At 33.2% G+C, this 14,914-nt stretch overlaps 2 protein-coding genes across 2 annotated transcripts; both read left to right on the forward strand.

The window, feature by feature from the left end:
* The first annotated feature begins 5,458 nt into the window (after positions 1–5,458).
* On the forward strand, positions 5,459–10,297 carry LOC11406837 (tubby-like F-box protein 7). The gene is made up of 4 exons (XM_003596298.4): positions 5,459–6,065; positions 6,969–7,056; positions 8,653–8,782; positions 9,560–10,297. Exons 1-4 carry the CDS (start codon positions 5,751–5,753, stop codon positions 10,140–10,142), a joined length of 1,116 nt encoding a protein of 371 aa, XP_003596346.1. The 5' UTR covers positions 5,459–5,750; the 3' UTR covers positions 10,143–10,297.
* A 1,475-nt stretch (positions 10,298–11,772) lies between these two features.
* Positions 11,773–13,812, forward strand: LOC11408400 (tubby-like F-box protein 7). Its single transcript, XM_003596299.3, has 4 exons — positions 11,773–12,072; positions 12,620–12,707; positions 12,868–12,997; positions 13,130–13,812. The coding sequence occupies exons 1-4, from the start codon at positions 11,773–11,775 to the stop codon at positions 13,713–13,715; spliced, it is 1,104 nt and encodes a 367-aa protein (XP_003596347.1). The 3' UTR covers positions 13,716–13,812.
* The last annotated feature ends 1,102 nt before the right edge of the window (positions 13,813–14,914 follow it).

The raw sequence follows: 14,914 nt of genomic DNA on the forward strand, positions 1-14,914 counted from the left end.
ATCCTTCTCACAATTTTTATTATTAGGTTATCTATCATTGTTATTTCTTACATGTAACTACTCTTCCAACCCTACTCCTACTTTGCTGTCGTTGTCGTCGCGGTTGTTTCAGAACTTTACGATGTGAGTATTGCTTATTAATTTTTGTCAGATGATGGATGAATAATGTTTATCTATATTGCTTTGTCACGTTTTCTTGGCCATTAGTTTTTCACGTTATTATTGGATATGTTAGTGATGCTTTCAAAACCACCACTGTGATTGTCACGTTATGATAATGAATAATCTTCTTTATGTTTGTTTTCTTTTTTTGTTAACAAAGCCATTATTTTTATCATCATTTTTATTGTTTTATAATCCATTATCCCATGATGATGATCAATGATCTCTTGTTTGTTTTTTTTTCCTTTTTATTCTAGTTTATTATTTCAAGTCAGTTGCAGCTTTTTTTCTTCTAATTGTATTAATTTATTTATTTTATAAGTTGTTGCATTTTATTGTGTGGGATATGAGTTATATATTATCTAGAAAATAATTTTATAAATATCTTATGGAATTAGATGGAAAATCAAGATCAGGAAATTGCTATCAATAGATGGTTTGATTTGCGTCGAAGAGCTGTAGCTCAACTCATGTGTGCTATTGTTTATTGTTATTTACGGGTGTTTCATAAAAGAAAAATAAGTATAGTATGAGTTTTGAGAGAGAAAGGGTCCGTGAAGAAGTAATGTATCGAATTAGAAACAGTGAAAGTAGTCGAAATATATTAAGAATGGGTCCTCGAACTTTTTTAAAGCTATGTGATATGTTAGAAAGTGAAGGGGGCTTACGACCTACACGATGGTCAAGTGTGGAAGAACAAGTTGCAAAATCAATCTACATACTAACCCATAATGTTAAAAATCGTGAAGTCAACTTTTGGTTTCGTCGTTTGGGTGAAACAATTAGCCGTCATCTCCATCAAGTATTGAAAGCTATTCTTGAATTGGAAGAAAAATTTATCGTACAACCTGATGGCTCAAGGATCCCCTTGGAAATTTCTAGTAGCACTAGATTCTACCCATACTTTAAGGTAAATTTTTTATTAATAATTTGTCCAACAATAAAATATAAGCAAGATTTGTATAGATCATATACATATATTTATTGATAAAAAAAATATTATGTCAGAATTGTGTTGGTGCTATAGATGGAACACATATACGAGTTAAGGTATCTGCAAAAGATGTCCCTCGATATCGTGGTAGGAAAGACTACCTAACACAAAATGTTTTAGCAGCGTGCACTTTTGATTTAAAGTTCACTTACGTGCTTGCGGGATGGGAAGGCTCTGCCTCTGACTCAAGAATAATAAAGAATCCATTAACACGAGAAGATAAACTTAAAATTCCTCAAGGTAATATAAGAATCACCATACACATATAACTATTACATTTATTGTTTCAAACTATAACATTAATGTTGACAAGTATTATCCTTTACCATAGGAAAATATTATCTTGTTGATGCCAGCTTCATGTTGACAAGTGGACTTATTACGCCTTATAGAGGAGTTCGGTATCACCTGAAAGAATATTCGGCAAGAAATCCACCCCAAAATTTTAAAGAATTGTTCAATCTTCGGCATTCATCTTTACGAAATGCAATTGAAAGAGCCTTTGGTGTGTTAAAAAAAGATTTGAGATTTTATCGAATTCAACAAAACCCACTTATGGAGTCAAAGCGCAAAAATTAATCATTTTTGCATGTTGCATTCTTCACAACTATCTAATGAGCGTAGACCCAGATGAAGACCTTATAGCTGAAGTAGATGTTGAACTTGCAAATCAAAATGCATCTCATGAAAATCATCAAGCATCAAGTGATAGGGATGAATTTGCTATGGGTACTTTAATAAAAAATGGTGTAGCCCATCAAATGTGGTCGAATTATGAAAATGATGGTTAGACCTAAATGGTTTACCTTGTAATTTAAATTATTATTTTGATGTTTGTTGTTCTTTGAGGAAGCAGTACTGATTTTATTGTCATGTTTATTAGATACTTGTGTTTGGACTAAATGTTTATTTGATATTTATGTCAAGTGAATGATATTGGGACTTCATGTTGATTATATTTATTAATTTAATTGTGCTATAATTGACCATTTTCATATAGTATGGCATCAAAAAAGCAAATTCCAACCAACAATGGTAATTCTGGGACTTTGAGTTGGAATAGAGCCATGGATGATGCTCTTGTTGAAGCTTTCATGCAAGAACTTGAAAATGGTAACAAAGTCAACGGTAACTTTACGACAACAACATATAACAATATTACAGCTGAACTTGTGAAATTATTTGGTGACAAAATTGATAAGTTAAAGGTACAAAATCGCTGGAAAACTTTGAAAAGAAACTTCAGTGAATATTACGAAATTTTTAAAGGTGGTATGAGTGGATTTTCTTGGATTGAAACTACACAGTTATGGGATGCCGAGGAAGAAGTTTGGAAAGCTCTAATTGAGGTAAATTTTGTAAATCTTGAATTTTGCAATATTTTATTAATCAATAGTTTTATAAATTGTCTGAAACCTACTTTTCAGTCGAAACCAAAAGCAGCAAGTTGGAGATTTGTTCCATTTCCAAATTATGAGAAAATGTTGAAACTCCATGGACCCAACCGAGCTGATGGAGATGAATCTGAGACTTTTAAAGAAACAAGAAAACGAGGGGCATCGATCACCGAGGAAGATTTTAATGAAACTATTCAAGATATTGATGGCCAAGTTGCTCAAAATGAGGTGAATTTGGAGAGTTTTGTTCCTGATTATGATTTTACTGTACCTGAAACACAATCACCAGATCCTTCACCCATTGCAAGTGGTGGCAAAAGGAAGAAACTGAAAGTGGTTAAAAACAAAGAGGCAAAAAATGAGATTATTGAACTTAAAGAGTCAATGAATGTGGTTGCAGAGGCACTCAGAGAAGGAAATGCAGCAATACGCGAAGGAAATGAAATAACGAAAGAACGTCATAAACATGAGTTGCCTCCGATTTCAGGAGAAGAAACCTGGAATTTAATAAAGGAGTGTGGGTGTGACAAAGATTCATTGCCTAAGATATATTGTGCTGTCATGAAGGATAAAGACAAACTTAGAATGATTCTTCAGTGTCCACCGGAAGCGCACAAAGCGGTGATAATGCAAATGGTCTCTGGCTAGTTTGAATACTACAATGTTTATGAATATTTTATTTGCATTTAATATGTTTTTGAATATTTCGAATACTGAATATTTTCATTTTAATTATTTGTGTTGTTTATGAATGAACATATTTCTCTCCCGTGTGAAATTTAAGTTTTAGTCAAGTTCCAATTTTTTTTATAACTTCTTTTTTTACAACGACGAAAGATGTAACTCATATTTGAATGAATCATGGTTTCTTGCTTCATTTGCAAATGAGTTGGTAACCTTAAATTTTTAACCATATTGCAGGTTTGCATGAATCATATTTACATGGCTCTAGTCCTTTGGTTCCGTTTTCAATTTTTCTATTACTAATTTTCAACCAACTGCATTTATTTAAAATTGTTAAATAAGCATTGCACATGTTTTTGAAAAATATATTTAATTAAATTTAAGGGTAAAACTGTAAAATAGTTTTAAAATCCCTCCCCTCCCCACGTGAACCAAACACATTTTTAATTAAAATCCCTCCCCTTCCCTCCTTTGAACCAAACATATGTTTAATTAAAATATCATCCCTCCCCTTCCCTTCCCTTCCCTTCCCTCCCCTCCCATCCATTAAAATCCCTCCCCTCCCCTCTCCTCCGTTGAACCAAACGGACCCTTAGTTTAAATGAAAAGTTTAAAGTAAAATGAGAGTTAAGATTATGATCAAAGTAGGAAAATAAAATTAATTTGGTCACCAAGTTACAAAACATGGATTGAATAATGAAGTGATATTGCAAGCATTTCCTTTGATCATAAATACGTAGCTATTTATAACTTTATATTTTGAAAGTTGAAAATGATGGAGTCCCTTTAAAAATGACGATGATGTAGCTTCCGAGGTGTTTAGAACTTAATTTTTAGAGGAGAATGTTAACCATTGCCCTTAGGGCATTGGTTAAAGTACTTAAATAAGTAAGTTTGCCTCGAAAAGTGGTGTAATGATTGCTAAGAAAAAATAAATACTTGTATTTTCAAGACAAAGTTTCTATTAATGGGATCATTAACCATTACCTTATGACAATGGTTAGCAAGACCCATTTTTAAATACTTGAAATTTTTAAGAATGAACACACTGATGCCCATTGATACCTATGCAGTTTTATTGAATATGTACTCTTTTGATCTAATTAATCAATATCATATCATATTAATTTATTTTAAATTAAATTAAAATATCAAACAAATATTTTCTAGAGTATACCGTTGTCTAACCAAACTCAAATTTACTTACGAATATATATTTTTAAAAAGGATTTTAAAATAGTGAATCTTTACTACTCCCTCCGTCCCTGAATAAGTGATCTATTTGACCATTTCACACAGATTAAGAAAAGTGTAAAGATGAAAGAAAGAGAGTGATATTTTTACTAAATTGCCCTTATTATTATTTTTAAACCTTCACTTTTAAATAATAATTACTTTAATTGTTCCACTACAAGCTTTTACTACAACCAATGAATAAACTTTGCTCTACATGCCAAAGCTACGTAGCTATCAGATACCAATATGCCTATGCCATGAAACTTGTAGCAATAAACCAAATTCTGATTGCCTTAGTTGTAGTGTAAACCAACCTTTAATGCACCAATCTAAATCCTTAGCCAAAGTTTGATTGCTTTACGTTAACCACTAATGCACTCTCAATGGAGCTGACACACTTTTTTTACATGGAGACCATACAAGCAATTATAAGGGGTAAAATTGTCAAATTTTGCTTTAAAATTTGAGAAGGTCAAGTATTTTGGGACAATTTTTTTTTACAAATATGTCACTTATTTAGGGACGGAGAGAGTAATATTTAGAAAGTCATGTATCCATCCAATATATCCAATAGGAGGAATGTTATTTGAACAACTCTTTCTTTGGACAACTTCTTGAACAACTAAAATTTACAAAGAAATTCAGGTAGTTACACGAAAACCAAAACGATAGAAAGATAAAGTAAAAAGAAAATGTGAGTTTGAGAGAGAAAGTTGTCACAAAAATTGTCAAAAACTGGTTGTTCGAATATCATTTCTCATCCAATAGATTGGATACATTTGGTAAAAAATATTGCAAACATGAGTTGAAAAATATTTTAAAAAAGACTTTCTCATTGAAGAAAAAGTCAATAAACAACTAAAGTAGACTTTATTTTATAGTAAAGCGTAGGTTCAATCCATCAAATTTCCAACCAACTTTGAGCAAAAACATAAATAGCACTACTTGTCAAGTATCTACCCCAAAATTCCAACAATCTATCAAGTCTTCCTAGGTAAGATACGAAAATAGTGCACAAAAAAAAAAAGGTTTGATTAGAATAGATAAATGAGTCAAAAACACACTACTCCGATAAAAATGGTAATTAATGTAATAATTACAGCTTAGACAAAGTCATAATCGTCTTATTACAACACAACATTTCAATTCAACAACAAAGCCTCTCCACCCTTTCACACACTCTTTCCTTAACCTTCTTTCTCTTTCTCTCTGTAAACTTAAAACTCTCTCTCTCTCTCTCTCTCGAACCCTAATTCATAAAACCAATACTACTACACATGTCGTTAATGAAGGTATTTCGATCTCGTAAATACTCAAAATCCTTCAAGGAGGTTCAATCTATCGACACCGTCGCCGATGACCGGAGAGACGCCGGCGGTGAATCGGCGGATGGAACTGATTGGTCTACGATGCTACCGGATCTCCTTGCAGAGATAATTAAACGAGTCGACGTTGCCGAGGAACAGTGGCCGCACCGTCAAAACGTCGTCGCTTGTGCCTGCGTGTGTAAACGGTGGAGAGATATTACACGTGAGATCGTTAAGTCACCTCAACGTAACGGCACAATCACCTTTCCTTCTTGTCTTAAACAGGTACTTTGGGTTTGGTTTAATTTGTTTATGCTTTTAATTAGTTAGAACTTAGAATAATTTATGGTTTTGAAAAAAAAATGATTTTTTTTTGTTTTGTTTTGTTTAGATTTAGCGCTTTTGAAAGTAGGTTTGCACTTGGTACTAATAATTTCTTGAATTTATTAATTGTTTTAGGAAATGATTATGAGATTAATTATGGTTTTACTTGTTGAAGATACAGCAGAATGGTTCAATTAGTGTTAGTAGTAAAAGGGTTTATTGGTGAGTGGTTAATTATGTTTTTGTTGTGAGGATTGTTAGTTAGTTAGTGATTTTGGGATATTTGCATTAGCCATGGAAGCTATTTGATAATGTCTTAATACTACTTGGGAAATTGCATCAGTAGTTGAATAGTAAGGTGTTTTGTTACATTAATAAGGTGTTTGTTAAACAGGTTATTAGTATTGGTTTATTGTAGTTTTATGTGTTTGATGTGCAAAAGACCGAAGAATAGTGTTTAGGAATCAAGGAACATAAATCATTTTATCTTAAAAAAGTGATTTTAGGATAAAATGATTTATGTTTGAACAATAAATTTGAGTGTAAAAATCGCGTTAGGGGGCAAAAACTAACATTCCATTGCTTCACGTTAGAACCAATTCTCGAGGAAAACTCATTTCTAATCTAAAACCTGCTAATAATACCAAAATCAATTTAATGGTTTATTTTTGCAATACTTTCTTCAATAAAGGATGGTAATTGATTATGGTGAATGTTTTCTTTGCTTGTAGTGATTTTACATAGTGTTGATTAACATTTTCTTCAATTGGTGGCCTGTAAATATCTGGTTTGTATTGAATGGGACATAAGTTGATTTCGGGGGTTTGAAGTTTGACAATTTTGTTATGTTTTGATGACTTACAGCCAGGACCACGTGATCTTCCCCATCATTGTCTTATAAAGCGGAGTAAGAAGACTTCCACATTTTACCTCTATCTTGCCCTTACATCATGTAAGTACTGTTTTGGTAAAATGTTTTTTTTTTGCCTGTTTTTATATATGGTTGAAAATTAATTATGAACCGAGTTGTATGCTATCCTTTTATCTTCCTATGGGGTACAATGTTGATCTTATAAAGTCTAATGGTATATGTATATAGACTAGATCTGCGAAACATCTCATTGGTCAAATGTATAGCTCAATATTTTCCTTATTGACTTGGCAAACATTACTTGTGGGGTATCAAAACAAAGAAGAGCTTTGTTGTTGGTCAACGTGTGAAATGACTTCTGTTCATTTTATAAATGAAAACTAAATATATTTGTCAAACCTCATGGTTCTGACCAGTCAGTTGACCAGACTTAGTCCAATACTCCAAGATGACTTGCTTCAGTCAATGTATGGAAGACCTACCTTGTTCAATTTACTCATCCTATTCCTAACTAGTTTGGTTTAGTGTTGTGAAATATCGGCCATGGTGGCACCATGCCGTTTTGTGGTGGCTCAATATGGTGGATTTTTGGATTTCCACTACAGTCTGCCAATTGATAACACTGGTTTGGTTTCCCAAATTTAAGAAAAGTGAAACTTTAAGTCTTTCAATAATGAGTTATGTGTATGAACAAACAATAATCAGAAATGTTTTCAGAGATTGAAGTCGAAGGATCTATACTTGTTGAAGTGTATGATCATATATTTAAAGAAGAAATTTCATTAACATATAAGGGGGAGATTTCATGTGTGGCTAAGCCAGCCTCAAAGCAGAGGTTGTTTGAAAGCATACTCTGATATGTTGGCAGTTAGATGGATTATTTGCATTTAAGCATGGTGTCCTTGGTTACTTAATTCTATCATCTTTTGGTCTTGCAGCATCTCATATTTCTTAGAAGTTGTAAAGAGCATTTTTGCTTTTCTGCTGAGAAAGAACATTAAGGAATTCTCGTTATATAAATCTGGATATACTAATTTTCTAATTTAATAATTTGTAGGTATTGACATTAATTCTGTTTCACTTAGAATTCAACATTGCATAATTTGCATTTCTTGTTGATTAATATGCGACATAGCTTTTATGTAGACCCAGGTCTAGGAAAATTGCTGATCCTGATACAGGCCAGCAGCAGTTTGCTCTATGTTTTTCAGTTACCCTTTCTCTTCTCCTGTAGTATAATGAATATTCCTTTGTAGGATAGTTATGTGGTTGTCACATGAAAAATCAAATAGAGCTATAGAATTCCAATTCTTGACAAATTAATGGAAGTGACAATGTGACATTATTTACAGTAAAATTATGTTTGAAGGACGTCAAAGTTTGAATCTTCTTTGGTTGAAAGAACTTGTGAGTTTTTCTAACATTAATAAATCAGAATATTATGCGGGATTTTAATAAACCTATGTAATGTAATTTGTCGAGTAGTTGATTGTAACTACGATAATGATTAAAATTTAAAATGATGATAGTTAGTACAAGGCTTATTTTTCATTTCAACAGTTATAACTTGCTGATTATTGAACAATTTATGATTTTTATTTTACATTTTCTTTGATGTTTTGGGAGTTAATGCTTTTTTATTCCCCTGCCCCTATTTCATGTTCTGCCCATCGCCAGCATTCTCAGATAAAGGGAAATTTCTATTAGCAGCTAGAAGATATAGGTGTGGTACCCATACTGAGTATGCTATATCGCTTGATGCTGATGACTTATCACAAGGAAGCAATGCTTATGTTGGCAAGCTAAGGTAAAAATTTCTTACAACAAAAAGTTATTTGCTTCCAGAAAAGAAATAAAAAGTGGCTTATGTGTCTCTTTTGCTTGCTTTCTTATCCTTTTGTTGAACGGTATGGTGTTTATGTAAGATACTGCCATTGTTTACCTTTATATAGTGTTTTCAAAATGCATCAACTTATTGCTACATTTGCCATTAAACTAGACCTTTTATTTTCTCTTTTGAGACTGCCTTGGTGAGAAACTGAGAATTAGAACTTTGTGTTGGCACATTCAAGGAACCGATGAGTTACAGTTTGTGTTTTTTCCAAATCCTCAACCACAAGAAAAATAAAAAGGAACTTACTCAATCTAAAGGATGGATTACGGCATTGTTTTTTACATCAAAACTGCTCCTAAAAAGATCTAAGAGCAAAGTTCATTGATTTTAAAAATCCAAAGCACTGCAAATGATCTTAATTTGCAGTTTGTATGTTTGTTTTCTTTATATTAAACTATAGTTAAGTATCATCCTCTATTTACACCCAAAGCTACATAATATTGTTGAAATTCTATTAATTAAAACCCTCTTAGCCTTGTCTATACAAAAACTCTTGATGTGTATGTTGGTCAACAAATTTGCTGCTTGTATTGAAATCTATGCTGAAATCTGTGTTCATAGCTTGGAGATTGTCTGCTAATTTGCTTAGTTTTATTTTTTTAAATGAAAAACCATTAATTGAATTTCTGGTCAATCTTTTAATTTATCCCGAGTACTACTGACCATTTAGTTGCTGAACTGTCTTCACAGCTCGGACTTTCTTGGCACCAACTTCACAATTTACGACAGCCAGCCGCCCCATAATGGTGCCAAACCATCATGTGCAAGAGCTAGCCGACGTTTTGCCAGCAAACAGATAAGTCCTCAAGTTCCTGCTGGTAACTTCGAGGCAGGGGATGTCTCCTACAAGTTCAACCTTTTGAAATCAAGAGGGCCAAGGAGGATGATGTGCTCACTGAAGTTTCCTGTCCCATCAGTGGGTGAAAGTTCAGATAGCAAGTCTTTTGATGGTCAAAAGATGCACAGTAAAGAACATGCTGCTTCTGCGCACACAATCTTGAAGAACAAAGCTCCAAGGTGGCACGAGCATTTGCAGTGCTGGTGCTTGAACTTCCATGGTCGTGTGACAGTGGCATCTGTGAAGAACTTTCAGCTGGTTGCTACTGTGGACCAAAGCCAACCGGGAGGGAAAGGAGATGAAGAAACGGTTCTCCTCCAGTTTGGTAAAGTAGGGGACGATACCTTCACCATGGACTATAGGCAGCCCTTGTCCGCCTTCCAGGCGTTTGCCATTTGCCTAACTAGCTTTGGCACTAAACTGGCTTGTGAGTAATATAATTTTAGTATCATTATGCTTATTTATTCCTTGGATGTTATAAAGTGAATAGTTTTTTTTTTGTCCTTTCACTTGGCTGAGTATAATTTGATTGTAGGAAGCTTGTTGTAAATGTTACATTATTACTAATTACTAATATTAATACAACATGACGTCTTCCATAGTCATATATTTGTGGTCTCTGTCCAGATGTGGATAGCTCATGACACTGCAATAAAATTTACAAACAAAAGTTCTACGAACTTGTACATATTGAACTAACAAACAGTAAATGTATAATGAAATAATTAATCGGAATGACTAAGTTTATGTAGAAAAATGCATCAAATTGTTCTTTTCTATTGTTATATGGAGCATTTTATCCTGGGTTCAACTTCCAACACCATCTTCGTTTACCAGTCTTGCTCTTTCCTAATATCTGCACCATAAGCGAAATCTTCAATAAATCATCTTCTAGTCCAAGAAAATTACAGAACGTAAACTATCACATTTCACAATGCACCAATCTTAGACGAAGACACCACTGTGCTTACATATCAATTACATGTCTAAAGAAATTCATTTCCTCAAACAGTCAAACTCCATCTTTCAACAGTTGCAACACGATCCTCAAACATTCATCTATATCAAAAGTGTAATGAGTGTGTCCTCAATAAAACGTCACAACTAATCTAGAATGATATTTTTATGAAGTGTACCGCACATTAAAGTGTACCACAAATTCACTCGCACATTGAAGTGTAACGAGTGTATCATACAAACTTACTCGCAAATTTAAAAGTGAGTTTGGATGGAGGGTTTATGAGGGGAAGGAAGGGGAGAGTTTATTTTTTTTTTTTAAAGTAAAATGATTTTTTTAAAATTGAATTAATAACATGATAAATGATCATATAATACTTCAAAAACACTTAATTTATTTAAAAAAAAAAAAACATTTTACATTGTTTGTAATTTAAAAATTAAAAGTGAGCCCTCCCTTCCCTTCCCCTCCTAAACCCTCGATCCAAACGCACGTGTTGGTATACTTGCTTCCTAAATCAGCATATTACCGATCACTTATTGAAATAAATAGCTATTTGTCGATTTATATATTATATAAAATATCATTTTATAAGAAAAAACATCATTTCATTATCTATAAGAATCGTATACTAAATATTTACATTTTTTTTTAAAAATAATCAATATTTACTATGATAATAAAAAAAAAATATTTTGCCAATATTTTTGATAAATAAGATTTTGTTGTTATAATTGTAAATGATAAAAAAATAATATTTTTCTTAAAAAAAAAACAACTTGGTTGAATTTTTCATTGTACCGTAAAAATTGTTTAAAAGATTGCTCCACATTCCATAATCACTCAACTTTGTTGATAATATAATATCAATAAAATTTCCCACCAACTTGAGCAAACATTGGCACCCTAACACTTTGCTAACCTCACGATCCACTCATTCAACGCTTTACCACTCTCTCTTCTCGGATCTCTCCCAATGTAAAAACAACACACTCTCTCTCTCTCTCTCTCTCGTGCCCAAGTAATAGAACTATTATTATCTTATTCTTTTGTTATCGCTCTCTCTTGTGCCCTAAGTAATAGAAACATTATCATTATACATGTCTTATGAAGCTCTTTCGATCTCTTAAATTATTCAGATACTTCAGCAATGTTAAGGCTCTCAATGCTACCAACGATGACACCGTTGGTAGTGAATCAGAGGACAAAACTGATTGGTCTACCATGCTTCCAGAAGTTCTTGCGGATATCATTAAACGAGTTGATGTCATCGGAGAACAATGGCCGCATCGTCGAAACGTCGTCGCTTGCGCCTGCGTTTGCAAACGGTGGAGAGATATCACACGTGAGGTCGTAGGGTCACCTTCTCTTAACGGCAAAATAACTTTCCCTTCTTGTCTTAAACAGGTCCTGCAACATAATGAATTCATTTTATTTTTCTCTCTTGAATAATTTATGGATCATGAAAAATTTGGATGTAATAATACATTATTTTTCTTCATAATGTAGACTAACATTTTGTTCAATTAGAGTTGGAGTTTGACAATCTTGTTATGTTTTGATAAAGGTTGTTAAAATCACGAGTTAACTCGTAGGATCGTATGTTTAGGTATCAATTTTGAGTTGACTCGACTATAAACTCCAATTAAGTTAACTTGAAAATGAAACCAAGCTTACTCGGATGGACTCGTAGTGAATTTGTTAACTCTTAAACTATCAGAAATTTTTTGAAGAACTTTTTTATCTCTTCTTTTTTCATCTCAATTTTTAAACTCAATTCCTTTTCTTCTTTAATAGTTTGATTTTGAATTATTGATGCATTTATTAAGTATATAGGTCATATATTATTTTAATATTAGGTAAACTCATACAAGTCTACGAGTTAATTTCACGTAGGCAAATTGAGTTTACTTAAACTATCGATTTTGACAACCTTGGTTTTGATGGCTTCCAGCCAGGGCCACGCGACCTTCCCCACCACTGTGTTGTAAATTGGAATAAGAAGACCTCCACATTTTACCTCTATCTTGCCCTTACTCCATGTAAGTAAGTACTGTTTTGGCAAAAGGATTATTTGGTTATAACTACGATAATGATTAAAATTTCAAATGGAGAATGAACAATGCTTATTTTTCTGATTATTTCAACAACTATAACTTAATGATGTTGCACAACTTATGATTCCTTTTTTCAAATCACCAGCATTAACAGATAACGGGAAGTTCCTATTAGCAGCTAGAAGATATCGGTTTGTTACGCATACTGAGTATGTTATATCGCTCGATGCCAATGACTTTTCACAAGGAAGTAATGCTTATGTTGGCAAGCTAAGGTAAAGATTTCTTGTAACAGAAAGTAAAATTATCCTCATTCAGGAAAGAAAAACCATTTATTGAATTTGTTCTCAACAATCTTTTGCTTTGTCTGGAGTATTGATCATTTAGTTGCTGAAATGTCTTCACAGTTCAGATTTTCTTGAAGCAAACTTCACAATTTATGACGCCTCGGCTGGTGCCAAACCATCAAGTGACAGAACAAGCCGGCGTTTTGCAAGCAAACAGATAAGCCCTCAATTTCCTGCTGGTAACGTCGAGGCAGGGAACATCTCCTACAAAAAATTCAGCCTTTTGAAACCTAAACGACCACGACGAATGATTTGCTCTCTGAAGTCTCCTGTGTCATCAATATGCGAAAGTTCAGACAGCAAGTCTTTCGACAACCATACGATGCACTGTAAAGAACAAGCTACTTCTTCTGCCTACACAATCTTGAAGAACAAAGCTCCAATGTGGAACGAGCAATTGGAGTGCTGGTTCTTGAACTTCCATGAGAGAAAGGATATGACAGTGGCATCAGTGAAGAACTTTCAGCTGGTTGCTACTGTGGACCAAAGCCAACCAGGAGGGAAAGGAGATGAAGAAACAGTTCTTCTCCAGTTTTGTAAAGTAGGAGGTGATACTTTCACCATGTACTATAGACAGCCCTTATCCGCCTTCCATGCGTTCGCCATTTGCTTAACTAGCTTCGGCACCAAACTGGCTTGTCAGTAAGATAATTTTGGTATCATTCTACTGCTTGTTCATTCCTTTCAATGTTAAAAAGTGAATATATATTTTTTCCTTTCACTTGGCTGAGTCTATTATTTGATTGCAGGAAGCTTGTTGTAAATGTTATATTGTTTTTGGTGTCAATGAATGTTATGTTGTGTTACTATAAATTATTAGTACTAATCTAATACATGACATCTTCCATAATCATATATTTGTGGTCTCTCTTTTGAAGTTATATTCGCTTCTGTATGTGCATATTAATTATGCGAATGTTTAAGGCCCTTATGAGTGAAGGGATTTGCTATGCTTAAGGATTGATTTTGATAGAAAGACCAAATTAACATAAGAAAAAAGAGGAGGGTTCAATATCAAGATTCAAGCTTCCTTGTTTCTGGCGGAACAAAATTTTATTTGTTTGAAAATAGGAGAGATCAAAAGTGCATTTTGGCATAAATTGTATATGTGTTCCAACAATACTTTTCTTTTGTTTGTCATCCATTTAAGGCATATTTTGTCTAATGTGAACAAGTAAATTAGTGTTGCCCCATGTACAAATTTATTTTTCACCATTTGATTCATAAGTCTTGCAACATCTTATTTGATCTAATAGTGAAACTTATTGATTCATAAATCAGTTTGAATGTATAGTTAACAAAGAACAAATTAAGATCAATCCAATCTGCTATTTACAATTCACCAGTTGCTGGTCAAATGAATTCACTGCATAACAACGACCCTTATATAAAAGGAAAAAGAAGGTAGTTTATCCTTCAATGGAAACATATATAGACTTTGTGAAATTTCATATTTTGGATCCCCTCCTTTCAATCAGTCTCTCCTTTCCCTCTTTCAAAAATGTATTCATCTCTTAGTCTCTCTCTCTCTCTCTCTCATGATATTCTCTTTAAAATATATAGAAATAGACATAAATTGTGGAAGGTGAGGGAGAAACATATAGAGTGAATGAAAGGAAAGAATCCAAATCCAAATTTTAACATTAAACACCATTGCAAAGAACACTGTACCCTAGATATGAGAGAGGCAGGGGAAGGGGCATGATTGTACGTTTGAATGCATAAATATTCTCATTTTTTTTCTAATGAATATAGACAATTGATTAAATCTAACAATTTTTTTTTTGAGTTTTCAACCTAAAATCCACCGAACTTGTAAAGTGATTTTGTTTTGTTTTGTATTCT

Source organism: Medicago truncatula, chromosome 2 (assembly GCF_003473485.1).
Source record: "Medicago truncatula cultivar Jemalong A17 chromosome 2, MtrunA17r5.0-ANR, whole genome shotgun sequence".
Lineage (NCBI taxonomy): Eukaryota > Viridiplantae > Streptophyta > Magnoliopsida > Fabales > Fabaceae > Medicago > Medicago truncatula.

What these genes read in the sequence shown, in the direction of transcription:
- LOC11408400 (XM_003596299.3), top strand. Translation starts at nt 11,773, where the DNA reads ATGAAGCTCTTTCGATCTCTTAAATTATTCAGATACTTCAGCAATGTT. An exon ending in TCCCTTCTTGTCTTAAACAG is followed by an intron (nt 12,073 to 12,619) that starts GTCCTGCAACAT and finishes GATGGCTTCCAG; the next exon opens with CCAGGGCCACGCGACCTTCC. An exon ending in CTATCTTGCCCTTACTCCAT is followed by an intron (nt 12,708 to 12,867) that starts GTAAGTAAGTAC and finishes TCAAATCACCAG; the next exon opens with CATTAACAGATAACGGGAAG.
- LOC11406837 (XM_003596298.4), top strand. Translation starts at nt 5,751, where the DNA reads ATGTCGTTAATGAAGGTATTTCGATCTCGTAAATACTCAAAATCCTTC. An exon ending in TTCCTTCTTGTCTTAAACAG is followed by an intron (nt 6,066 to 6,968) that starts GTACTTTGGGTT and finishes GATGACTTACAG; the next exon opens with CCAGGACCACGTGATCTTCC. An exon ending in CTATCTTGCCCTTACATCAT is followed by an intron (nt 7,057 to 8,652) that starts GTAAGTACTGTT and finishes GCCCATCGCCAG; the next exon opens with CATTCTCAGATAAAGGGAAA.